Source organism: Candoia aspera, chromosome 3 (genome assembly GCF_035149785.1).
Source record: "Candoia aspera isolate rCanAsp1 chromosome 3, rCanAsp1.hap2, whole genome shotgun sequence".
In the NCBI taxonomy this organism is placed as follows: domain Eukaryota; kingdom Metazoa; phylum Chordata; class Lepidosauria; order Squamata; family Boidae; genus Candoia; species Candoia aspera.
In genome coordinates, this window is record NC_086155.1 from 205,017,783 (window position 1) to 205,045,271 (window position 27,489).

At 43.9% G+C, this 27,489-nt stretch overlaps 1 protein-coding gene across 2 annotated transcripts; it reads right to left on the reverse strand.

Moving 5' to 3' along the window:
- Positions 1-25,845, reverse strand: GPR20 (G protein-coupled receptor 20). 2 transcript variants are annotated; one of them, XM_063300280.1, is made up of 2 exons: positions 25,756-25,845; positions 1-1,320 (listed from the first exon to the last, which is right to left on the reverse strand). In XM_063300280.1, exon 2 carries the CDS (start codon positions 1,297-1,299, stop codon positions 271-273), a length of 1,029 nt encoding a protein of 342 aa, XP_063156350.1. In that variant the 5' UTR covers positions 1,300-1,320; positions 25,756-25,845; the 3' UTR covers positions 1-270. The 2 variants fall into 2 exon arrangements, with proteins under 2 accessions (XP_063156350.1, XP_063156349.1); XM_063300279.1 differs by lacking the exon at positions 25,756-25,845 and adding an exon at positions 9,552-9,731.
- Between the last annotated feature and the right edge of the window lie 1,644 nt (positions 25,846-27,489).

Sequence of the window (27,489 nt, forward strand, 5' to 3'; positions counted from 1 at the left end):
CGAGTCATCATGGAGAGTGAATAGACCTAGCAAAGTACGGTGTTGTGCCTATTCCTTTCTCTGTAAATTCCTGGATTGAGGAAACTGTTAGGAGGCTGGAATGCCAAATGCAGTCCAAGAATAATTTCCCAGAAGACAAAACCAGCTGCCATAAATAAGCGGAGTGTGTCATTAGAGAGCTTGAAAAACTCTGAAACCCTGCTATGATGTTCAAAAACAATTGTAGAAAAGGGAATAGTTATCATTTATATCCTCTTAGTCCTCCCAAGTCTAGGAGTTTGTGGTGTTGTTAGGAGAAGACAAGCCCAGGGGGTTCCCAATAGCATTTGCAAATGCCATAATTGCATTTGAGCCGGACACCTTGTTTACGCTGATGACCTCCCCGCTGGTTTGGTCAAGTTCTGACTTCCTGAAGATGTTTTTCATGGTGGACTGAAAGTTGTTGGTGACAAAACAGTAGACGATGGGATCCATGCAACTGTTGAGGCTGCTTAAGGTGACAGTCACATGATAAACAACCAGGCTGAGGTTGTATGACATGGCCGGGTTGATGGCAATGGCAAGCTGGCGCACGTGGAAGGGAGTGAAGCAGATCATGAAGATGATGAGGACCGTGATGAGGAGCTGCACAGCTCGCATCCGTCTCTCCCGGCTCTGGTGCATGAGAGTGGGCTTGGAAAGGGCGCACATGATTCTGGTGGTGAAGAACGTGATGATGATCAGGGGGAAGACGTACTCGCAGACCATCAAGGGCAAGATCTGGGCAATGCAGCAGTAGGAGAACTTCATGGCCAGGATGAGGATGGAGAAGGTGAGCACGGTGGCAAAGGTCCAGATGAATGCACAGATACCTTTGGCGTAGTTGGGATTCCTCCACTTGCGTGAGGCATCTACCTGGACAATGGCCAGGTACCGGTCAATGCAGATGCAAGTCAGGAAGAGGATGCTACAGTACATGTTGACAAAATAGGTGAAAATGTGAACAAGGGCACAGGTCTGGCAGTTCTTGGCACTGTAGTGCACAATGAACCGGACAGGCAAAGAGAAGCCCACCAGCAAATCGGTGATGATGAGGTTGATTGTGTAGATGACTGACGTGGTTTTTGTCTTTGTGCGGAAGCAGAAGACGTAGAGCGCTAAAGAGTTCAACGTCACACCCATCAGGAAGATTATGGCATTGATCACCACTAGGACTACCCACAAGGTATAAAATTTATCTGATAGTTCTCCATCCAGATGGACAAATTTGTTAAACATAGTGTAGTTAGATGACACGGTATAATTGTTGGAAGGCTCCATGGTCAGCACCTCTAGTGGTACCTGCAAGACAACAAGTGCAGGTTTACAGCTGATTTTTACATTGCTCAATACTGTAATCTTGGTAAGACACATTGAGGTCATGCATAACTTTTGGAAAAAAATGAGGTTACGGTGCAAAGCTTGCCTGTCTCTGCCCTTATTTGCAAATATACCAACTACTTCATGATGAGCGAAAGAGATCCGGTTGTTTATACTCCCCAGAACCATAGCATGGAGTACAGGTGGCAAAACAGATTTGTAGAAAGCCATTATTTAACTAGGTCCCAGTTCTTCCAATATTTTGGGACAGGACAGAAATCTATACAAGTTTTTCATGGTCCTCCTGATTTTTCACAAAATTCCATGACCTAAATACGATTGCTTCTGTGCATAGTTCTCCTTTCTGAATCAATTCAAAGGAAGAATCTGTTCCCTAAAGCCAGCACAATTATAACTGAACCCTCTCATCCATTTCTCCATTTTGAAGCTGCACTTGGCTATATTTTATATTAGAATGTATAGCCTATCTTAACCCTTTTTTAAAAAAAAAACAAACTGAAGTGGTTTACAGAAGATGTTAAAAAGTCAAAAGCTGCACATGAGCCTGGGTTTAGAAGAAAATCACACAAGAGCTGGCAGGATGCTTTTTGACCTTGAATGGGCTGTAACGTATTGCCTAATATGGATTGGGGCATTTTTCTCACAGCCAACATGTAGTACAGCTTTTCATGCTGCTGGGAAGGCCTCGCTCACATTTCTGGCAGCAAGGAAAGAGAAAAAAGGGGAGACTGAATGAGGGGGAGTGAGAATAGCTGCTTTTACACATTGTGATTGACCTGGGTAATGCATTAACTCATGGACTACTCGAGACACAAACTTGACAAATAGGCTGGATTTGCATAACACCCAAAGCTGGAAAAAAAGCCCCCAGCCAAGATTAGATCAACCAAGTTTACCATCTCATATAAATGCTGTGTAGGAACACAGCGTCAGAGCAAAGGGTGAAGCTGGGGAAGAGTTTTCCCTTTCAATAGTATAACAAACATTTAACACCCCCCATCTCAGCTTTCTGCATCTCCGATGTCTTGAAACCAATCAATCTAGCTGACGTTTATTATTCCTGCCCCGCTCTTAATATCTGGGTCTAATCCTCTTGTTGGTCCGTCTCGCTTTAATTTTCCAAGAGGTCTGTGTTTAAATGTTCTTCTGGTAATTTATCATATTATTTATACATGAAGGGTTAAACATTTTCCCTCTTTGCCGGCATCTTGGCAAGTTCCTCTCAGCTCGGGCTCAGACTGGCCAAATATGGTATTTTACTTTTGTGGAAAGCGTGAAGCTGTGATCTCCGGTGCCCGGGAGGAGCGGAAAGACCTGCTGCCATGAAGAACGAAGGGGAATCTCTCTGCGGGGAAGCTGTAAGAAAGACCGTGAAGGTGATGGGTCTGGAAACCCCTTCCTCGGTTCAGCAGTCTGCATTCTCGACAGCAAGACCCAATACCCAGTGATCCAAAATAATATTATGGAGCTCTTGATTCTCCGGCTCGGCTTCTACCAAGCTCATTTCTGACTGACTTTTCCTATTTCCAGCTGACCGATAAGTGAGCAATTCAATAAAACAAGCCCACAGGAAGAAACACTGTACAAGTCTTATGCCTTAATTAAGACCAATCCCAGGGCTGCTGAAAAAATGAGAGGAGTCTTGGAAATCAGTCTGAGCCACAGTTTGACTGATGTGGAAGGAGAAGGATGGGAGGGACCCAGAGGCATTCCTTGTTCTTCTGCACCACCCCACATCCTCCGGGTTGGCCTGAAGTTTTCGCAGTTCGTTGGAAGAGCTGTGAAGTTTTCTGGCAGCAGCGTACAAAACCGCCTTGGAATGGCGTTGGTTAGCTAGCTGAAAGGGGGAGGATGGATCCTGCAGACATTTGCTTATTTGAAGTAGGCCACTGGAAAAATGAAAACAAAACTCCTGCTAATCTTTGGGCATTTGGAGGTACACCAAATCTAATTATTTGGTGATCATGGCTTTTTATTGTTAAGTCAGAATATTGGTCTCCTCAGCCTTCCATAACCTGATGCCCATCATCTGCAAGGGAATGGGTTTAAAGAAGGGTGGTCTACCTTGGCAGGAAATCACTAAGGGACTAAGCACAAATCTTTACTTACAGCATACAGGTAGTCCTCACTTAACAGCCATTTGTTTAGTGACGGTCAGACTTATGACAGTGCTGAAAAAACTGACTTGTGACCAATCCTCACATTTCCAAGCGTCGCAGTGTCCCCACGGTCACATGATCAAGCTTTGGGCGCTTGGCAACCAGTTCGCATTTATGACTGTCACAGCATCCTGTGGTCATGTGATCACAATTTTCAACCTTCCTGGCCTGCTCCTGGCAAGCAAAATCAGTGGGGAGCTGCGTGATTCCCTTACCAACTACTTGGTTCACTTAACTCCCACAGTGATTCACTTAACAACTGCCACTAAAAATGTCATAAAAGTGGGTTGGATTCACTTAATGACTGCTTCGCTTAGCAACCAAAATTCAGTTCCCAGTTGTGGTTGTTAAACAAGGACTACATATATCTTCTGCAAACAAGCATTTCCTACCTCAAGCAGAGTTTAGAAACAGTAGGGGCTCCAATTTCCATTTTTGTCATGACCCCCTGCAGATCAAGCCAAGAGCAGAGGGTGCAAAATTGTGACTTGAGAAGATGGATGAGGACTGCAGATATCTTTGAGCTCATGGTCCAAAAGTGGGACTTGGACTCAAAGCATTCCTCTTTTCTTCCCAGCTTCCTTGCAAACAGAAGCCTAATTAAGATGGGTACAAAATCGTCCTTGTTTAAGTTGCTCAAAATTCCTAGTGATTTGCTCCAAATTACTTGAAAGAAAGTTGATCTTGGACTAACTTCTGCTTGCTTCTGGTTTATATCACCAGGTTGTTGGACCTCCCATAGTATCAAGTGGTCCTTCTCAGTTTTAGCATGAGATCTGTACTCGGAGGGTAATTTCCAGCACTTTGTGCGCACCGTTACATTCCCTCATAATGTTTATAACAATCTGAAGAGCTTTTCTGAGGAAAAGCTCCTGAGATGGCTGGATAAATTTGGCTCAATACGCCAATATTTATCTGAGTGTGCACTTAAAACCTCATAAATACATTTTATTAGGGAGAATCAGATGGTTATAAGGTTCAAGACGTCTTGTACTGTGCTTGTAAATCCTTCACAGCCCACAAAGAAGTTATAATTTTATTTTATTTCTTGGTGTATTTCTTGTAATTTATATTTTACGATTTCAATCTTGGTTTTATTGTAAACAGCCCAGAGTCCCCCTTTCTTGGGGGAGATGGGTGGTAATAGAAGTTTGAAGAATAAATAAATAAATAAATAAAGCTTATTTAAATTAAAAGTTAAATCTTGGTGGAGGGTACTCAAGATATGTGCCTCACAGCTTCTTCTCAATGAAGTGTTCATTTAAAATCTTTAAATCGCAGTTTGGCATCCTACGGCCCTCACACAGAGAGGGGTTTTCACCTGGAATACCTAAAGCCCCATTTCACCTTGTTCAGGGACGTCCCCAAGCAGCTCTGATTTGGAGCCCAGGATGAGCCAATATTTAACTGCCAACCAGGGCTGGCATTACATGAAATCAGTTCAGCCATTCACCGGCAGAGGGGCAAAATCAGAAGGACCGATTCCTGTCTCCCAAGGTTATTTTCACAAACCATTACATCCAGTTATACCGAAGCAATAAACCACAGATCCTGCCATAGGTGCTGGACTTCAGCTCCCCTAATCCAGAGCCAGCATGCATGGGGAAGGTTGTCCTGGAGATTTAATCTTGCTTTGAATAGCTGCTAAATCCAGCCCTCTGTGCTTCCCCTGATAGACACATACTTTTAATTCCTATAAACATTTTCCATCCTCCCTGTTCTGCACAACAGCATTAAACTGGGCATGCAGCATGTAAGTTGCTTTTGCTGAGCCTTTAAGGAGGTCCAGACTCCAGGTGGAGAAAAACAAAAAAGCCACAAAAATGCATCTCAACACCTTTCATGAAATAAAAGGCCTTTGGTTGAAAGACGTCTTGTTGAGCACGTGGACTGTAAACATCCTCTCGTCAGGCTAAGCTCCGGACAGCTGTAATACTTACATAAAATGTTGAAGTGCCTAATAAGGGTGAAGTGACACCACAAAAGATTTACAGTCCCAAACACACACACTCACACACACACACACGTGCAAACTCAAACAAGGCTTTTGAGAGCTGAAGTGGAGAAAGGAACTTGATAAAAGGCTTGAAATGCATATAAGGTGTGGTGATAATAAAGAGATATTTTTCTTTCTGTCTTGAGTTGAATACTGGAGCCCAGGCTACAAGGAAGCTGGACGATGGAAGATTCAGGATGGGCAAAAAGAAGGATGCATGGTTGCGCTGCAAGGCATTGGTACATTTTTAACCTGTGGATCTATCAACCACAAGATGTAAAGATAGCTATCAGCTGGGCGGTGTGTGCTTTGAAGGAGGATTAGCTATGGTATTTCGTGAGGAAGGGTGATGTAGAGAGTAAAGAAGATGACCTTGATAGGCCAGATTTGTTACCAAAGTGACAAGGGGAAAACCATGGCTTAAGTCTAAAACAAGACGAAGGCGTGTGCAAAAGACTCAGGCAGACACCTCCCTATTTCATATGAGTATAAAGCGGGGGGGGGGGGGAATAAAGCACAATCAGACTGGCAGGATTCTATTACTATAACCAGTACTAATGACTGTAGTTTTGTGGAGTTGATTTCTTACTTTGGTTTACAGAGTGGAGCTGACAGGTGCTACCCAAGGCTTCTGGTCAGAGTGGCTATATGTTGGCTTCAATGTGCCAGGATGTGTCTGCACTTGTGCTCTGCTTGTGAGCTTCTCAGATGCACCGAGTTGGCCTCATGGGAAACTAGTTGCTAGATTCAAGGGGCTTTGTTCTAATGCATGACTCTTTTTAATATATAATCTTTACTGAGAATTTTTAAAAGGATTAAAAACCACAGGAACATATGAGAATGAGAAAAAATATGTCAAAGTAAAAGAAAAAGTGAAAAGCAGTAAAAATCAAGAGAAGAAAAAAGAAAAAAATATCTAAAGAAGCAACTTCTGATCTTTACAGCAGTTACAAATGTAATTATTACCATTCTCCCCTCCCAAATTATATATCATGGTTCCCTTCTTCCCATAAACAACTCTTTTTAATCAATAAATCCTGAAATCATCAGTTCATTTTTGTCCATTTTCAGCAAAAAGTTCATAAAGGGTTTCCATGGTCTGATGCAGGACTCTTCAGAAAGACTCCTTGACTTGGGAGGGCTCATGCAGGCTATGAGGTCCCACTGCAAATCCAAATTAAAGTATCCCTGACTGATGGCTGCCTGTCTGGCCTTTACAGAACATGTCCATCCTGTCTGGTAATTCGTTCTTTTGCTCTTACTATCGGGAGGTTTCAACAAACACTCTTTGCATGTCCTGCACTCTGTTGTTTGAGGGAACTCAACCTGACCTTCTTCTATGGCACAGCTATTCAAGTATTTGAAGATCGTGGTCATTTCTATCCCCACCACCATCATTGTGCAAGGCTAAATAGACCTACCTCCTTCAAAAACTCTACTCATAGTCTGTCATTTTTAGTCTGACATTATGGAAAAAAGAGGTTGCCAGAGTTTGTTTGTATCATAGTTTATTCAAAGTGGGAAGCTGCTATGGTCTATGTCATCCAGCCATCCTTGAGGCAATATAATAGCTCACCTCATCAGCAATATTTTTCAACCTGGGCAACTTTAAGACGTGTGGTCTTCAACTCCCTGAATTCTCCAGCCACCATGCTGGGTGGGGAATTCTGGGAGTTGGAGTCCACACATCTTAAAGTTGCCAAGTTTGAAACACAGTGCTCTAGAAGTTGTCATTGATGAGAATCCTGCCTGGGTGGAGATTTGGTCTCGCACGTCCTCCTGCTAAATCTGAGAATCTAACCCAGATTTTGGGGGCTACAGTTCACATCATATCCTGCATTGACCATGCTGAGAGCTGATAGATGTTTAAAACATCTGGAAATCCTCAAGTTCCTCTGTGGAACAGGACTGGAACCATGAGGGGGACATTCTTGTCTTGTACTGCTGTCTTACAAAGCCACTGATAACACCAAATGTCCCTTCAGGTCAAACCGCAGAAGAAAAAAGACTTCCACAAATTTGGAGGCTGACCGCTTCTCATAGGTGATCTTCAACTCCCTGAATTGGCTGGAAATGGTGTGGCTGGAAATGGAAGGGGAAACCACACAAACCCACCCCCTCCACAGATGGGACATCAGCTTTGCTAGAGAAGAAGTCGAAATCAAGCACTTCTTCAGTGTTCCTGCTCTTTCTTACACACCTCAAGGGGGCAAAAAAGCACAACAGTAACTTTCACTGTAGGAACACTCCTAATGTTTTGAGCCTTATCCAATATTGCGGAGGGTAAGAAATTGAGGGATTTTTAATACAAAACACCTGAAAAGTAACAATTTATGTATCTCTGCCTTAGGATTTATTTTATCTCTTGAGCAGAACAAATTTCCGTAAAAGAATAGTTGAGAGCAGGACAGTTAGCTAAACAGTCCCTCCTTACCCTCCCGCTGCCCCAATCCTTCATTCAAACAGAATTCAAAATAATTACTGTACTGAATCAAAATAGATTGGTCACAAGTCTGAATCAGGTAAGTTACGTAGTTTAGACAAGTTCAGAAAGATTGATGTTGTTTCTATATGGCCGGGAGAGTAGCCATGACCATTACAAATACTTCCACGTTCAGCAGACATCAGGCACATATTCTTAAAAATACATCTCTGTGACACATGAGGGCTAGAACGGTGCCTGTTTCCAAGCAACAACAAAAGAAGTCACGTTTACTGTCGATGCCGTTATTCCTTAGCCATTTGGGATTACAACCATTCAGGAGCGCCCATAAGGAGTTCTGGAGAAACATCAAGCATCAACGTTCCGAGAACACAAATTCTGTATTGATATAGATAAAATAAGCCTGTAGTATATAGGTGCCATTTTGGAAAAAGAAAACCATCCTTCCTCCAAAAGAGAAAAGAACTAACAATTCACCCTCCCACACAACAAAAATTAAGGGAAAATCCACTCAGAAAGAAAAAAACTTGTCAGCCACTTTCTCAATGTTAGCTGGAAGATTAGAACCACAGAATCATAGAACCATAGAATCATAGAGTTGGAAGGGACCTTGGAGGTCTTGTAGTCCAACCCCCTGCCCAAGGCAGGAGTCCTCATACCATCGTGGACAAATGGCTGTCCAATCTTTCCTTGAAAACCTCCAACTCCGGGAGGCCAGCTGTTCCACTGCTTAAGAGTTCTCACTGTCTGGAAATTCCTCCTGGTTTCCAGGTTGGATCTCCCTCTGATGAGCTTCTACCCATTGCTTCTTGTCCTACCCTCAGGTGCTATGGAGAATAGATCGATGCCCTTCCCTGGGGCAGCCCTTCAAGTTTGGGAAGACTGCTATCACGTCTTCCCTGGGTCTTCTCTTCGTTAAGCTAAACATACCTAGTTCATTTGCTTCTGAGTCACCAAAAATCACATTTGTTTTTAAAGCCGAGATCCACAGAACTATTTTTAATATCACATCTGGGGTTTGCAACTCAAGTTTGTGACATTCACAGAGGAAGCTGCCTAATTTCCATTGGGTGTTCGGTCCAGCCTTTTTCAACCCACGCCAGCTGGGACTTCTGGGAGCTGTAGCCTCATCCTGACCGGAGGGCCCCATGTTGGGGAAGCATGCAGGAGCCGTCGCAGCAGAAGCCAATAAGTCCTTTCCCAGTTTTGCCCCATCTTCTACATACTGTAGACTCTCAGTACCTTCCATGTTTGTACTGAAGATTAGGTCAATGTGTTTCAGCATGTTGGGATGCAACATTTTATAGCAGGTTGTGGATTACATTGGGTGCTTGCCTCCTTCTTTCCTTCCACCTGCCCGCCCATCCTGCCCTGCCCTGCCCTGCCCTGCCCTGCCCTGCCCTGCCCTGCAATTCTTTTGAGCCTGAATCAACCAATGAAAATTAAGTGGTACCTAAAAACAGGAAAACCAAGGGGCATGTAAGTATTTGCAGTCTCTGTGGAGGGGGGGGGGCATAGAAGACCCTTAACTGCCCTGCCTACTTTTTGAAGCTAGACATCGGACAACAGAAGAAAGGAAAAATGGTGCACTTACCATTCAGAGAACCCTGAAATGGACCAGTGCTGAAATCCAGGGGGGGAAATCACCTTTAGATCTGAAAGTTTGGATTCCAGATGTCTGAAAGTGATGCAGAGCAGAAAGCGAGGCATGGGATAGAGAGACTGCCCCCTTTCTTTTTCTCTTCTAAGTATAGCTCTGTGAGCAAAGATAGGTGCTGGGTATGCACAGGCACTGGGAACCAAACAGTAAAAAAAAAAAAAAAATCAGACTTGGACTCCTTGTCTTTCTTCAGTTTTCTAAATGTCTTTGCAAGCCACTGGCTGAATGCCCCGAGTCTGCTGGAATATTTATGAACTGATAGGAAAGTTGCTGAACGCTTAAGCTGCACAAAGTGGTTTCAATTATGGTTTTATCTGCAAATGTGTGCCCCTTTGCTTTTAAGCAAATCTACTCAAACTGGCTAAAGAAAAGAAAGAGAAACAAAGTTAACCCCCCCCACCCCTGCACATAAATACTAATTTGGAATCAAATGCACAAAGACCAGCAAATTCTAAAATCCAGTTTCTAGCGGTTTATCCCGCAGGCTGACGGAAGAATATCGTCATGGATCAGTTGGGAGAATGCTCTGTGACTTAGGAAGCTATGCACTTAGGCCCCTTAAAAAGGCTCCTGTTCTGCAATGGCCATGATTAGCCTCCCCGTCAGTTCTCAGTTCAAGGGGAGACAGGAAACCCCTAAATCTGCTCCCTCAAATACCCCACTTCAAAAGTTTCAAAGCAGGACCTTTGAACCGAGCTGGAAAACAAGGCTGTAACCGGAGGAAGACTTGTAAAATGGCTGTGGTCATGTGGCACACTCAACCGTTTGTTTACCAACCATGGTTTGGCCTGTGTTTGTGCCAGCCTCACCTGAGGGATTAACTGATGTTTCGGTGTACCATGCAAATGCAAAAGATTGGGTTAGTTGAGTGAACCACACGGATACAGGGAACATGTGGGCAGCTCCACACAGCAGCCTTCTGCTCAATTCTATGGCAAAGTTTCCATTTTCCAGAAAGGGGTGTAGCTTGAAAATTTCTTCAACTTGGAAAAGATTGTGACTGCTTTGGGTGCATTCAGAAGTATCTCGCAAAACTGGAATTTCTGCTCATCGGGTCAACCGCTGGTTATTTTTCTGTCTCTGCCCTGGGGCTCAGTTTATTCTCCTGCCTCTTGCAGCCATTCAGTAGCTGCTTCTGAGGGCAAGAAGAAAGAGGGCTGAATTTCATTAGCCTCACCCCAAATCCTCAGAGGAGCCCCTGCTCCCCGATGGAATCAAGCATAGGGAATATAACCAACCCATCTTGCAGGGCAAAGACCATAATGTCCTAAGATGGTAGGAAAAAAAAATATCTGTAAATAAGTGCCCCAATCATTTGACCCTTCACCCTTTCTCTAACTCAGTGTTTCTCAACCCTGGCAACTTCAAGATGTGTGGACTTCAACTCCCAGAATTCCCCAGCCAGTCACCAAGGTTGAGAAACACTGCTCTAACAGATCAGAACTGGTCCTAAAGGTAAGGTAAGAAGTTATGGGAAAAGCCAACCTTTGCTTGAGACTCTGTTTATAGTCCTTGGCAGTATTCAGCAGCTTTCTTTAGTGAGCAAGAACCCTTATGTGCAAGAGCACTGTGTGTGTGTGTGTGTGTGTGTGTGTGTGCGTGCATGCATGTGTCAGTTTAGCCTAGTTAAAAGGATCAGAAAGCAGAGGCTGAGAAAGTCCTTCCTCTCCTTGGGAATGTGGAGATGGCTCCCATCACTGGACAGTTCTGGTAACGTGGGTCAAAGAGTAGACTCTGTCACTCAACCACTGTGGCTTGGCAGCCATTGTCTGTAACTTAATGTTATGTGGGAACCGGTCAACATGATTGACCCAAACTTCAGCTTAGGGTTATGTATGGATGCAGCCTGGGTCTTGTATTCATTTAAAAAGTGGTCTGTAGCCATAATGTGGGCTAAGCACCACCACAGAAGTGTTTATTCCAGATACAAGTGGGGAGAAGGGGACAAATGTCCTATAATATCCACTGTGTCTAGGTCATGAGTCACATCAGGGGGCAATCTTGGCTGATCTCAAACAATGCTTAGGAAGGCCAAACCTGGTTAGTCCATAGTTGGGAGACCACCAGGTATAAACAGGGCTACAAACAAGGTTGAGAAATTGAACAAGCATCTCAGAAGAAGGCATTCTGTATTGTGGCTAAGACAAGTACATGGAAGTAACTTTGAGTCACCAAATGTTGACCTCAGCTCAAGAGAGAGTTTCTGGAAAATTGACCCCTTGGCCAAATGAGTGAAACAGTTCTCACACACTGAGAATGGCACTGGCCCCAGCACCAAGGATCAAGCCAGGACAGATAGATTTCGTTCTAGCAGCAGAGCCATTTGATAGATGGATCTGCCCTGGTTAAGTGCACAGCTTCTGTCCTCAACTACTTGGGACGGTCTACAACAGGATGCTCCTTGTGATACCAATTAAGAGGAAGGAGAACTCACAGGTTTCCATGAGGAGGTCAACCCAACAGTTCCCATTGAAGTATTGCTACTTGCCCAGAGCCAAGAAAGATCCAACTGTTCACCAAAGACTTAAGAAAAGACACAGCTGCAGGTCACAGCTGCACAGCTGTTTTTCACAGGGGGAGCTGCCATCTTGACTTTTTGGACCATACCCTGCAGACACCCTGCTGTGGGTTGTGCCATGGAGTCACCAGGGACATCTCTTCTGAAGAACTTAGGAAGCACCATTCCCAAGAGGATTAACAGCTTTGATCTCCCAGACACCAACAGCTCAAAGGGTGATTTTAGTTCAAGTCCATCCCATGCATTGGCTTTCTCAGGAGTAAGACAACCTCTCTTTATTAGCAGACAGATGGTGGAGGCTTTTCTGGGTCTCAAGAAGAGAGACTTTCTCAGTTCTAAATGCTCTGAAAGAGACTTCCCTGATGACCTAAATCAGTGTTTGGCTGGCTAGGGAATTCTGGGAGTTGAAGTCCACACATCTTAAAATTCCCAAGTTTGAAAAACACTGACCTAGATGTTCAGAATAAGGTGTGTTCCATGCAGTATTTAGTATTGGCACAATGATCTAGGAAGCTAGCTCAAACTGTGGCTAGAAACCAGCATAGACCTAGGATCAACACTGGGGTGTCTATGGTGGGTGGCATTCAAAAAAGTCAAAATGATGATTGCACCTCATGGTTGAAGCCCTGCCCCTTTGTACATGCATTGCCCCCCCCCAAAGAGTGGGTTTCAATCACACAATACAGAGTTTCAGCTGTTGGGGAGGTGCCCACCATCTTGACTTTTGGAATCTTCCCCCTCCTGTGGATGCCATGATCCACCCTCTGATATCTACAGATTGCTCATCAAATGGTACTCAACAAGGAAGCGACTCTTTGTTTTTGACCCAGCTTTCTAAGGCTGCGGCAAAGAGATGTGAAGCCCCCAATTTCTGTGGACCCTTGAACACAGAAGCGAACTCGCTGATAAGATCAAGGCATTTGGACAGCCTTTGCCCCCATCCCACTCAGCCCATGCCCTACCATCTTGCCACCCTCTGCAGTTTCTGCTTTGGAAGATGGCCTTGTGCGTGCCTTGGTCAACAGCTGCGACATTTCCAGTTGGCTGTTGAGATGCTGCCAAGGAGACACAGGTTTCCCAGGCAAATGTGAAGCCTCTGTGATGGATAACAGACCAAGAAGAGACAGCTCCTATCTGTTGGCGGCTCCCAGAATGAGAGGGGAAAGGCCAAAGAGGATAGAAGGGGCAGAAAGGAACCGCCATCGTAAGGCTGTGCCAGGACATTGAGAAACAATGTTTCTGCTGCTGACCGAAATGGTTGCTCGGAGCTTCTCAACAGAAGAGATCCCTGACTTTAGCGCCAGTGGGGCCTAGAGGTCAGGATTGCAGACATGAGTTTGGATCATGTTATAGGTTTAACTGGGTAGTAACTTGCTCTGCCTCTTTCAAGTTAAGAAATGCCTCCCTTGTTGGGGACTGGGATGCTTCGAGCTAGCTTCGTTGTCTCATTATACCCCTTTGCATTTCTATATGGCCAAACCAAGCAATGGAGACCCGGTTTGGTGTAGTGGTGAAGGCACCAGGCTAGAAACCAGAAGACCAGAAGTTCTAGGCCCGCCTTAGGCACAAAGCCAGCTGGGTGACCTTGGGCCAGTCACTCTCTTTCAGCCCTAGGAAGCAGGCAATGGCAAACTACTTCTGAAATCTTGCCAAGAAAACTGCAGGGACTTGTCCAGGCAGTCTCTAGAACTCAACACTGACTTGAAGGCACTAAACACACGAACACACACACACACACACACACACACACCCCAAGCACGGGATGCTTCTCAGAATAAAGTAAGATTCTCAAAATGGCGTAAAGATTTCAAATAACAGCAAGATGATGGAATCAAAAAGCTTGTATCTCTGTACAGTAGATGGAGAAAGCTGACTTTTTACTCCTTAACAGAGGATTGGAGGTGAGCATGGTTGCTGAATGGTGAATGCCTGGAATGTTGAGAGGGATACAGATACAGATATTGAGGTACACACACACACACAAATCTGCTTTACCTTGCTCTTGAATTCCGATGGATTTTCAACCTTGCAGTATTGTTCTTGCAACCTAAAATAGTATTTTCATGAATGGCTTACGGAATGAAATGAGCTGAAATTTCATAAGATGACTCATGGAAATGTCAGTTCATGAAATGAGTTACAATAAGTCTCAGGGTTCAGAAGCTTTGTGAAATAAATTGCTTTGCAATATGGTGTTGTTCCCTTAAAAGAGTTTCAGAGGAAATGTTCTGTGTATGCTCATTCCCACTGAATCAAAAGTGTATCCCACTTTTGATTCAGTGGGAATGAGGTTGGCAGAGTCATAGGATAAATTGGGATTAATTTTGTGGCACTCCTACTCATGAAATTCATTGGGTCAGTTATTCCCACTTAATTTAATCTACTTTATAAAATGGTTGTGAAAATGCAGTAACACTTTTGAGGAAGACTGGGCTATTGAAAGAGTGATAATAGACTGAGGTGTCTTTCACTTGAATTTTTCTCTCTTCCACAAACGGTGAAGGGTAGGATAGATAACCTATAAGGTTTCTACAAAATTATGATTTTATGGCAGCAGAGGAGGCTAAAATCAGCAGGCAGAGCTCAAGGCTAGAAGACACATGACCTTATTGTGACACTATTGAAGGTCTTTGCCTCTAGAAATAAGAGGCAAACAATTATTATGGAATTATGGAAGAGGAAGAGGAAGAAGAAGAGGAGGAGGAGGAGGAGGAGGAGGAAGAAGAAGAAGAAGAAGGAGGAGGAGGAGGAGGAGGAGGAGGAGGAGGAGGAGGAGGAGGAGGAGGAGGAGGTGATTATCAGTCCAAATCAATCCACTGTAGGATGAAGGCCTCTTCATTGAAGGCTATGGACCATAAACTATCAAGCTGGTCCAGTGACATTTCGTTGATCGATGTTGTTTGACTTTCATGTGTAGGGTTGAGGGAGAGACTGACCCAAAGTCCCCTTAGTCTCCCTGTTCCTATTCCAACAACTTCACAACTACACCATACTGTCTCTCGGTCTGAGAGATTGTGATTGGCCCAAAGCCCCCCAAGGAGCAGCCATGCTTAAGGGAGAACTAGACCCTGGATCTCCTTCTTCCTACTCCAGCATCTTAACTTCTGCATCACCCTGGCTCTCCTTTTATGCCATATAACACAAATTAAAAAGTAACCCTGCCCTCTCTTGGGGTACCACCAGGGCTTTCGCGGGGAAGCTAAAAGAACCAAGATTACTGGATTCCCCAGCCAGTATGGAGTTGAAGTCCACACATCTTAAAGCCAGCTGACTGGGGAATTCTGGGAGTTGAAGTCCACACATCTTAAAGCAAGCTGACTGGGGAATTCTGGGAGTTGAAGTCCACACATCTTAAAGCAAGCTGACTGGGGAATTCTGGGAGTTGAAGTCCACACGTCTTAAAATTCTGAATCTGAAAGTTGCCAAGTTTGAAAAACACTGGTCTAGTCCCAATCCCTCTGTAATGTACAGGAAAACTGTCAGGCCTCTTTTTAAAAAACTCCAGAGATGGAGAACATACAGACTCCATTGGAAGATTCTTCCATGCTTGTATAGATCAGGAATTTTTTGCTTACTGTATATTTAAATGAAATTTAGGTAGCTGTGACTAATACAACAGGTGAATTGGTTGAAAAAGTTCACTTCAGGTCAACAAGAAGGCTTCCTCCATGTTCTCAGAAAGTCTTTAATCTGAATTAATTAATCTGAAGAAGGGAGCTTCATTTGCAATGGTTGCAGTCATCATCTTGACTTTTTTGACCTCTTCCCTGTGAGGGCACCCCTGATTTGATCCTTCAGAATAAAAGCAAAGCAAAATACTTCTCTGGGTGAACTACAGGAAGTTAAAAGTATGGTTTGGGATGAATGCTATCAGCAGTAACTGGTACACATTTGCTGTTTCTTTTGTTTAAAATATAAATATCCTGCCTTTTGAAAATAAGGCAGGATTGATTCAATGCATTTTAATTGATGAGGACAGATTTTAATGTGTGGAGGTGGGATTGCTAATGAATGAGTTAATTAATTTTTATATGATTACTGCACTCGGGTTCCTTGAATGGGGCCTTAATGGACAATAAATTATTTTCCTATGCAAACGAGCCAGAAAAGGAAAAAAGAAATTTCCCTATTCAATCCCACTAGATTAAAAACTATTTCTTGGTCATGTTTGTTAATGACAAGGGGGAAAAAATCAGCTTTTAAAAATCTTTTTCAAGCGGGGTCTTCTGTGGGGATGTCAAAAAATCCAGATGGTAGCTACAATCACAAGATTGAAGCCACATCCCCTTTTCATTTGCTTCACCGATAAAAAGCGGAAGAGTTTCAACCAGGGGGTGGCAGCTGCCATCTTGACTTTTTTGACCTCCCTCAGCAGACAGCCCTACCCACACAAGCTTGCTGGCATTTTATTTCTTGAGGCACACAGAAAAAAAAGGCAGATGAAGGGATTCCCAAGCCCACAGGAAGCTGCCCAGTGAAATGTTCGGCTTCCATTAATTTTGCTGATTAATAAATATATATTTTTTCTCTTCTATGGTCACCTTTAAGGTCAGGTATAGGGGTGACAAACACGGAAAGTTTTTCAGAAGTACAGGGAAGAAAAAAATGGCTGAACTGAATTCTGAGCATAGAGTAACCGGCCAGGAATCCTTCCTTCCTATTTAGCAAGGTGAAGTTCCTGCAAGGAAAAACAAGTACGTTGGCTTCCTTCAAGTGTAACTGAAGCCCCCAGCATAGGGCTGGCAAATTATCCCTCTGCTTGCTATTTCTGATGTTTATTTCCAGTTCCTGGGAAGCAGCACTCCTGGGGGATCAATGAATTGCCAGTCGATGCTCAGGCCCTTCTCTATTGATGTTATCAAACATTTGCCACCTCGGCTGGCTGAGGACTGCTCTGGATTTTGCATGGCATGCCAAGGGCCAAACCCCCAAACTGGGCAGGATAATTTTTTACGTTTTCCTCCGTTGTTAACCTGTTTTTGCTCATTTTAAATCTTTTCCTCATTTCTTTGTAAAGTTTTTTGGTAACAGCAAAAGGACTCCAGCAGCGGGCCTGACATGATTTTTAGTGTTATAGCTCCCTCTACTGATAAAGAGGAAACACTGCATCTTTTTTTCCCTCAATACTAGTCCCCAGTTTAAGAGCAAGTTCTGTTCCCGGGCCTGTCCTTAAGTTGAATATTTATGTAGGCCAGAACAGTATTGTTGTATAATACTGTATAATTAATATTGTGTAATTAACTTGAACCATTGGGTATTTAACTCAAATCCTTGTGTACTTTACTTGGATTTTGCTACAATACGCTCCGTTCTTGACTGTGGGTCTAGAAAGAAGAACAAAAGGTAGATGGAAATCATTAGAATTAGGGGAGGTTGAAGACCTGGGTTGGGTTTTTTTAGCTGGTGGGGAGGGGATTTAAGGAGTGAAATCTCCCAGTGATGGCCACATTGGGTTGGAATTCTGGGAGTTAAAATCCCATAGACTGGAGGACCACAGATCTGGAAAGGCTGAGGAATATGAGGAATACAGAAGCTTGGTTCAAAGACATTCTAGTTGGAGTAGGCACTGAGTATCTCACCTGTCCTCTCCATTTTGCAAGGTAACAGCCACATGCTTATAGTGAAAAGTGAGTGAGGGCTGATATAGGTCAATAAAAATGCAATAAATGACTGGTGCATGGTGATTGCACATGTCTGAGTTAATGCATGGAGCTTGGAGGAGGGATTAGAACAGTGTTTTTCAACCTTAGCAATTTTAAGATGTGTGGATTTCAACTCCCAGAATTCCCTAGCCAGAACGGCTGGCTATGGAATTCTGGGTGTTGAAGTGCACGCATCTTAAAATTGCCACGGTTGAAAAACACTGGATTAGAAGATGCAACGAAGATGTTGCCTAGTTTGGCAATGAAACGTCAGCAAGAAAACAACGAGGCTCAGAGAGCACCAGGGACTCCACAGAGGGTGCAATGTTGTTCTCTCTCCCCCTTCCCTCCAAAGTTTGGATATCTTTCTAAGGATGTTTCCACTCACTCCTGGAATTCCCCGGGAATCAAATACAATTGCCGCTGACATCTCCCCAAGGTACATTGAAGTACAAGTTTACTTCCCGGTATTCACAAACTAAGATTATTTTCTTCTTTCACAGATCAATTATAGTCCACACCAACACTGCCGTACTCAAAATTCCAGCCTGGAGACTTTGTAAATTGAATTTCTTCTGTCAGTCTCCAGCAAAAATCCACTTTAAAGACTTCCCTGAGCCCCTCTCTCACTAATTAAGGTGCTCCTTCTCCACTACAGAATTTCTGTGTGTCCTGTAGTGCAGGCTTAGCGCCAAGTCCTTCAGGACATGGAGGACAAGCCAAAGGTCCTTGGAATGATTTATTTATTTAGGTATGTATACTGGGGAATATCAATAGGATATAAATTTGACTGAATGTGCAACACACAGAATGGCTGTCCACCTTTCCCTCATCAGAATGGATTTCCAACTGATTGACTTTCAAGTAACTCCAGAGGAAACGATCCCAATGCACAAAACTTTTCCCCCAATTCAAGATGCTTTATTTAGGAGAAAGACCTGCTGATAAAGGAATACATTCCTTGCCCAAATGCTGGTCAGTAGCTCCGGCATCATTTCTACTTTTGGCCTTGTTTGATTTAGACCATGCTAACCTAGGTGGCCCTACCAAGCCAACCTTGACTTGTTGCAAAGAGCTAAGCAGGGTTGGACCTCATTAGTTTTATACTTGGATAGGAGACTGCCAGAACATCCCAGAATAGATTGGGAAGTTCTTCCCACTATCAGCAAGAAATTCACAGCAATCAAGTGTGACTCTGAGGACACCATATTTTTTAAAATTAAGAGTATCAAACAAACGAACTTGGGGAAAATGCATCACTTCTGGTGTACACTGCAGTGTGTAGCATACTGCTGAGAATCCTTTTAGCAAGCATGGAGACAAGGAAATTCTTGTGCATTCCCCCTCCTTGACAATTTCACCAGGATATCATGACCCACAAAAACCCTCTACTCTTGCTAACTTTGCTGGTGCTCACATTCAGCTTTGAGTTCCTGGAGAAGAATAAATCACAATCTAATTGTCTTAGTGAGATGGTTTTTAGTCACAGACAAAGTATATAGTGAAATGCCAGTTTGTTTGTGTCTCTGTGTGTGTCTCTGTGTGTATAAATTGGGAAGATGTAAAGATTTCCCATGATTATCCAGTGTATTTATAGAACTTATTAGTCATTCTTCTACTGCAAGAAATCATGGGACCAAATAGCACTGGAGGATAAAGAGAGAACCAGCATAAATTTAAATTTATGAGAAATCTAATGTAGAAACTTAAGAAGGTTTCCTAAAAAACTTTCTGAAAGAGAAACTTTGAATTTGTTCTTATACTTTTCATGAAGTATAAGGACACAGGATGCCCATAACATTGGCCTAAATGGCTGTGACTTTCCAGATTCTGAGGAAAAGCTCATTTGCATCTTCAACTCAACAGGACTCTTTAAAAGTAGAGATTCCAGGAGGGGGACCTAGAACCTTCTACCACAAACTATGATTCTTTCTCAGGAAACTAAGTGCCCCCAGTAAGGTTCTTTTCCCAGGCCAAACTACTGGCCCACTGGCCCATTGTTGTCTGATCTGACCATTCTCTAAGCTTCATTGCAATCTTTACTTTTATTTGTCACTTTAAGTTCTTTTGAACTAAAATACCAGGAATCGAATTAGGATACATTTAACACCAACCATGTGTTGTGAACAGTGGACTATTTTCTCATTGCAAGCACGCAAAAAATGTGGTTATCCATGCCTCTAGGGAACTGCGTTTTGGACATAGTAGCCTTGCTTAGCGACATACGTTCCTACACGTTGTGTAATACCGTGGGTATCTCATTCCATTTCAGCTGTAGGATAAGAATTGAACTCACATTATCAGGGATACAACTTTCTGTCCCTGTATGTTACCAGGTGAGGGGCCAAAGGGGTGATTTTTCACAAGGCCGGTAATGATCTGAGCCAAAATTACCCATCTTCTTAATGAAGGAAGAAACATCATGTGATCACCTCCTTCACCTCTATTTTGGGGGAAATCCAGACAGAAGTTGAGAAAACAGAATGAAATTGCTTTTGTGTGAATTAGATCAAACAGGTCTTATAACGATTGCAGGATATGCTTGCTGGTGTGTCCACCGAAGGAGGTTGTCAAAAAGGTCAAGATGGTGGCCTCAACTAGACAATTAAAGCCCCCACCCTTTTTATGTGCATCTAATGCCCCTGCATGCTTGCATGCAAATATTTGCCATGCAGTTTCCATCAAACTTCCAGATTATCTGCCCGGAAAACAGAGCCTACGCGTTACCTGAGTTTTAAAAAATCTATTCCAAGATTTTCAAACTTTTCAAAACAGCTAAGTTCAAGTCACAAGGCACAATGGAAACATGTACTTCCATTTGCCAGAGATTTAAGCAAACAATGGAGCCCTGTGTTTCTAAAAACATTATCCAGCTTTAATCTGCATGATAGTATGGATAATCTCCATACTCTCCTGCTTCCAATATTGCAATTCCTGATTCCCTAAATTATGCCTTTGCTAAAACTGAACATTTCTGCCCAGGGGTTTCCTGCAAAAAAAGTAGAATTGCTCTATAGGATGCTATCTTTATACAATATGTTATTATGACACTCCTGTGCATGGTGTGTGTGTGTGCACGCACACACTTGATTGTTTTCTTAGGTTCATATATAATGACATTTTGAAGCCTGCACAAAATGGAGGAAACCCTTCCAGAAACTTGGAATTCTTTGTATATCTGCATTAATGTCTTTAGCATTAATGCAGAATATACAAATATACCATCAGCAGGTAGACCAGCCTTTCTCAGCTGGGCTTATGTAGAACCCCAGCGTTCTGCGAGAGAGCATGACCGAAAAAGAGGAAGCATCATTTTTTAAATGTTGTGCACTGTGCAATGCTAGCACTCACAATGGCGGGGATGTTTTACGTGCCACGATTCAGTTGCTGGCTGCCACTTTGCTGTTGTAAATGTTGCAAAATGTGGATTGTTTTGTGGTTTTTTGTTTTTTTTGCAATTTTTAGCAGGGTTCCCTGAGACCTGAAAATTGTTTCAAGGGTTCCTCCAGGGCAGGGCTTCTCAACCTTGGGAACTTTAAGATGTGTGGACTTCAACTCCCAGAATTCTCCAGCCAGCATGAGAATTCTGGGAATTGAAGTCCACACATCTTGAAGTTCCTGAGGTTGAAAGACACTGCTCCAGGATAAAAAGGTTAAGGAGTTGGATGGTGAGTGTCTTGCTCACCACTTATTCAAGCTATTTCTTCCTGGTTTTGATAGGGCCAGTCCAAGAAAAAGCATACAGTATTTCCGGCTACTTCACTTCTTCCTTTCACTTTTAGGGTCAACCCTTCCCACAGAAGCAGGGCAATATAAACTTCCACTCGCAACCACGCCAACCTGGTTTAGAATGACCTATTTTGTGTTGGGCTGCACACAAGGCAAAACCCTGTTCCTGTCCTTTAATTCCTCACTTTGCAGTGACTTCCAGGTGATATTATATTGGTGGGGGCCAGCATCACACTACTGCAACTGGTCCTGAAATCTTAATCTCACCCAGGTGCATCTGCAGGGAAGTAAAAATCAAGATTGTGGCTTCAGTGGCTGCCCCCATGTTGACTTTTTTGACCCCTCCCACTGACACCACTAGTCTCCCTTTTATGTGCTCTTGATTTAAGTATATACCCATTCTTGTAACTAATGTGTTGTATTGCAACAAATATTGTTTTTGGTTTAACTTCACCTTTTGCAATTAATAATCAAGGGAGCGATTTACAGCCTGGAAATTTCTGGTTCTCCTGTGTTCTTCATCAATCATGTCATATCCCCCAACTTTTAGAGCTGTAAAGCTTGAAACAGCATAGAAACATCTGAAACAGCTGAAGAAATAAATTTCAAAGGTGGCAAAGCACACCGGCACATCTGTGAAGTGTGAATAACATGCAATCTTTTGCTGGACTCCACAGGTGGCACCATCTAGTCAATCCTGATTTGAAAAAACTAAGCAGGATCTGAGCTGGTTGGTATTTGAATGGGAGACCACTAGTGAATTGGGGCTGTAGAGGAGACTGGGAAGTTGAAATAATATTCCCAGAGAAAACAAATGCAAGCCACTTCCATACCGTTGGTGAGAAAACAACATGGCCATAAAGTCACCAAGAGTTCAGCTACAACTTGGAGCAAAGTTTAGGAAAGGCTATTAAGAGTAGCTAATGACAAGTGCTTCAGGTTCAAGAGTGCAACTGAAGATAAGAGAGTTACATGCTGGGCATCTTTGAGCCTTCTGACCTTGTGGTGGGCAAAGTGAGCTTGTGAACAGCCCAGGGTTATGGTACATAAGATGGGTGGCTATACAATTTTTGTTTTATTTACAACTTTTATTTATTTGGAATAAATAAGTAAAGTAGAAGGAAGAAGGAAGCAGTGAATTCTTTCACTTAGAAAGGAGACTAAAGGGGAGAGCCTAAGTGATTATCGAAGGAAGGAAGGAAGGAAGGAAGGAAGGAAGGAAGGAAGGAAGGAAGGAAGGAAGGAAGGAAGGAAGGAAGGACGGAAGGACCGAAGGACCGAAGGACCGAAGGAAGGTACTCTTTCACTTGCTGTATCTGCTCCTAACAACCAAAGTGGTTACTGCAATCATCACTTCTGGAGTTGCATCTCCATCATCTTTGGCTGGAAGCTCTGATTTCCCTGATTTCTGGGAATACTTTAAAACTGGTACTTTTAGTCTCTGCAGTGGGAATAACAGACATTTCTTCCTCCACTCCAAATTGCAATTTGACCAGGATATTGAGGATTGAGTAAACAAACTCTACCTCCCCACCTACAAAAGCATTTTACAGGCACCGCATCCCTGGGGATGTGACTACCAAACTCTATTCATCTCTCTTGAACAAATACAGCTCCTCAAGTTACTTTTGTCAATGGTGCAACCTGAACCAGTTAGGACCTGTATCAGTTACAGACCTCACAGAAGTTTATTTGAAAAGCTGAATGGGTCTCCACTAGAACATTAGGATGGCCCAACTAGGTTATGCTCCATAGTCAATTGGATATTGGACCCCGCTCATGTCCATATGGATTCCACCATGACTGCATAAATCATCATACTTTTGTGGGTGGGCAGGTAACTGGTGGATGTGCTCGCTTTTGTGAGTTTGAGCACTTGCTAACAATCCAGAATAACGGCTAAATTTCTGTCAACGAGAGCTAATGGTAGAATACAGTGTCCTAAAGCTGGTGGATTTCTCAAGCGGTTGAAACGAAGAACCCTGGAAGCTGAGATTTTCTACCAGTTGATGTAGAAGACAATCCCCGATTCCACCTGTTTGCAGGCTTCGCATCAGTCATGCCATTATGAAGATGACGAGAACGCCTCTGAGTTGCGCCTGATTCTTGGTGATTTCCATGGATGTCCCTGTACACTCTTCTTGGCAACAGTATGGAAGGAAGTTGCCAGCATCTACTTTTCGGATGTTTCCTCAAATTCCTAGTCTAGCCTACAGCCTTGGGGTTCCTTAGTGGTTTCCCTCACAAGGACTCACCAGCTCCGGTTCTTCTAACCCACCTTCCACCTCTGGAGACTGGGCTTCTATACGGGTGCAAGAAACAGCTGTGAGACCTCCAGAGCTTCCCCATGCAGTGGAAGAAAGACCCACTCTCAGTTTCCTGAAACTGATTGCTACCTGGGGACGTGGGGTGGGGGTGTATAACCTGAAATCCAGCCTCTGTGATTCTCTTTTCGCTATCTTTACCGGTCCTCTATTTTTATATACGCAGAGCCTGCCTGGCCAATGAGGCAGGCCAATGAGAGCAAGAGTTATACAAAAACCTGGGTCATCCTTTGTAGCACGTTTGGCATTTCATGCCTGGACAAGGCGATGCTCTTGCTAATTGGCTGACTGCTTTGAGGCTCTGCTTTTATAACTGCCCTCTCCCCAGGACCTACGTGACATTATCGGTGTGGGGTGGGATGCCTGCCAGCCCTTAATCTCACTTACTCAAAGTCAGCTACACCCGGGGGCTGAGCTCATGACTTTTTACTGGGAAGTCTGCAAATTATAATGCAGGGGGCCAGTAAGCTGCGTCTGATCCAGGGTGGTATATAGATTTGGGTAAATGGCTGCCAATAAACATTCTGTTGCAAGGCCTGGGTCTTCCAACATATTTAGCTAATAACATGGGACTGAGCGCATTCTTTGAAACTGGGATGGATACAGAGGCAGACTGTGACCGGTGGAAAGACCCAAACCATCTTCTGCATAGGTTGAAAAAAATCTCTGTGTGTATGGTCGAGAGAGGAGGGTAGGGGAAGGGATTAATGTACTCTGCCCCGGGATCACATCTCCCAAGGTTAGGAGTTTGTACCGGGGAAACAATGTGCCACACGATGCTGGTTTTGCAACCGGTCCTTCAAGCGAAGCTCTGCTTCCCTTCCATTGGCAGAGCCGGTCCATGGGTGGTCCAACAGCTGGGCAGCCAAGATGGTCCATGTGGGCATCTCAGCCAGCAGAGGTGTCTGCAGGGAGGTTTAAAGAGTCAATATGGTGGCCATAACTGCCTGATCAAAGGCCTGCTCCTTTTTATGTGCATTGTGCCATGTGATGCACATCATGCAGCCGTGGCCACCATCTTGACTTTTTTGACCCTCCCAGCAGACATTCCTGTCAACCAGGGTGTCTATAACTCCTCCGGATCTCTTGTCATGGAATCCTTCTCAATGCAACATTCCAAAACATTGGACATTTTTAGACGAATAATGTCTAGACAGCATGTTATATCTCTGTTTCTTACTTATACTCACCCTTCGTGGCCTTTGATGTCCTCAAAGAACCAATTAGCCTTTAATTTACACAATTTCCTGGCTTGGCATCTTAAGACCTAGGAGATGCAGACTCATCACAGACAAGCAGCACATACAGTGTATGCATGCATGTTGCCATTAGAGACGAAACTCAGTGTCAAACTGCATTCCAGAAAGGAAGCCCATTTCACCCATAGCGTTCTCTTTCATCTCCTTAGACTGTACCCAAAATATCAGTTTCATCTTGCAGAACCGGCACCCAGATTCCCAGTTCCAGTCGCCCGCTGCCCGCTGCCTGTGAAGTTTTTGTAATTTCCAAGAACCCGGGCAGCTTGGCCACCTGCTTTCAGTGCAAATGGAGCAAAGAGGGTTCTCGGGATCTGCAAAAGACGGTTGTCACTAAATCTACTAGCAGAGCCTCTAGAATTTCAGGAATTAGTGCTTGGATTATGCTAATTTTTGCCCGTTGCACTTGCTCAGGTTTCACTCTATGGACCGACTTCCAAGAGCTTTCTAGCTGTGTCTAAATCTTTGCAATCCACTGCACACAAAGCACCTTCAACTGGCGCCCCCCAGTTCCCTTGCATTCAAAACAGACGCTTGCCTACAGCACGCTGGACCTCGGGTATGACATGATGAAAAGCTGCAGAGAAAGTCGTGATTCACTCTCTTTTCTGCGTGGGGGTTCAGTCTCTCTTGGGCTCCCCCCCACCCCCGTCGCCCCAAAATCCTTACCGGCCAGTCCCACTAGGCTGAACAAGCTCCCACTCAGATCTTCCTTCCAGGACGAGGATCCAACCGGCAGTCCTCGTAACTCCGGAGCGCCAACCCAATCTACTAGCAGCGAGGCTTCGGGGTTTACTTTGAGATTGACGTCAGAGTTCTTTTTCTAGCATCCAAAGAACTTTGGCAAAAGGCAGGACGGGAAGCATACTCATGCCCTGCTTTAGCACCGTCCTTACGAGTGGGAAATACTAGGCTGCGAAAGCGTGTCTCCGGTAAACAGCACATGTAAACGCCCCTTTATATCTGCACTGATTTACTGAGTGCACATCTTTCGCTGTTCCGTTGGGAATTAAAAAAAAAAAGAGTTTATGGGTTAGAGCGACTTTAACAAGGGTTGCTTTAACAAGGAAATATCTTGTAGCTTTTCAGAACATTTTGTATGCTCTCAGAAAACTCTGGTCGAGGCATGGCTCGGAATAATGCAGCAATGGGTCAACCAGGGGATTTATGTCTTGGCCTCCTGAAGAAAAGTTGAAGCGTGGGTGCCTTTTTTTAGTTTAGAAAAAAAACAGTATTTCTGAGAAGGAACGTAGTAAAATTAGACTGTAGGGGAAAAAATTCCCTCTGTTACACTGCGGTAACACAGTAGGAAGGAAGGGAGGGAGGAGAGAGAAAGAAAAAGAAAGGAAAGAAAAGAAAAGAAAGAAAGAAAAAAAGAGGCAGGCAGGCAGGCTGGAGGGAGTTTTTATTCAGTGCTTAACAAATCTAGTGAAATTTCTTGATGCAACTAAATGAGGCACATGGAAAATCATGCAATGTAGGGCATTCATGGGAGGGGGATCAAAAAAGCCAGATAGTGGCCATAACTGCCTGACTGAAGCCCTGCCCAAATGATGGGAAAAGGAGAAGGCTTTGATCGCCCAAGTGCCATCTTGACTTTTTTGACCCTGCTGTTGAAGCTCCTGTGTTATAGATATCTCTGTTGCAAAGGAAGGTGGACAGTTGGTGAGACATCCGTTTAAACACGAGGAACTCCTGACCTTCCTCAGCAAGGTCTCTACAGGAGATGAAGGTGACAGGAGAATTCCGTGGCTTGGCTGCTTCCGCAGGTCACACAGGATAGGAATGGGGCAGCTGCACCAGAAAGGGAACAAGCTGAGGAGACAACTGGATGAAATTGAGGCAAAGGGAAGAGGGAAGGAAGGAAAAGCGAGAAGCCTTGAATAAGGGCTGTGAGAAGCGTTAAATTCACCAGGCAAGGTGAATTTAACCCGTCTCACAGCCCTTATACAAGGCTAGGATCATCTTCAGAGGGATCAAAGCTTTTCAGGAGCTGCATCTACAATTATTTGTTTTACCCCTCAATAGCTTCTTCCAGTCTTATCACAGAACAACTTTTTTGGGGGGGTGCCTTTAAATCAGTCTTGACTCCTGGCCCCTCTGCAGTGTTCTCGGCCACATTTTCAGAAGCGCTTGCCCTTTCCTTCATCTTCCCAGGGCTGAGAGTGAGGGACTGGGACAAGGTCACCCAGCTGGCTTTGTGCGTAAAGTGGGATGCAGGACTCCTGGCCTCTAGCCCAGTGCCTTTAACCACTACATCAGACTGGCTTGATTACCTGTGAATTATGTATTGCTTGATAAAACTGGAAGAAGCTATTCTATTTTTGGGGGGGGGGTGTCCTCATACTCTTATCTGAAATATCTAAACAGGATTATCCTATAAGTACGTGATGTATTACAGCT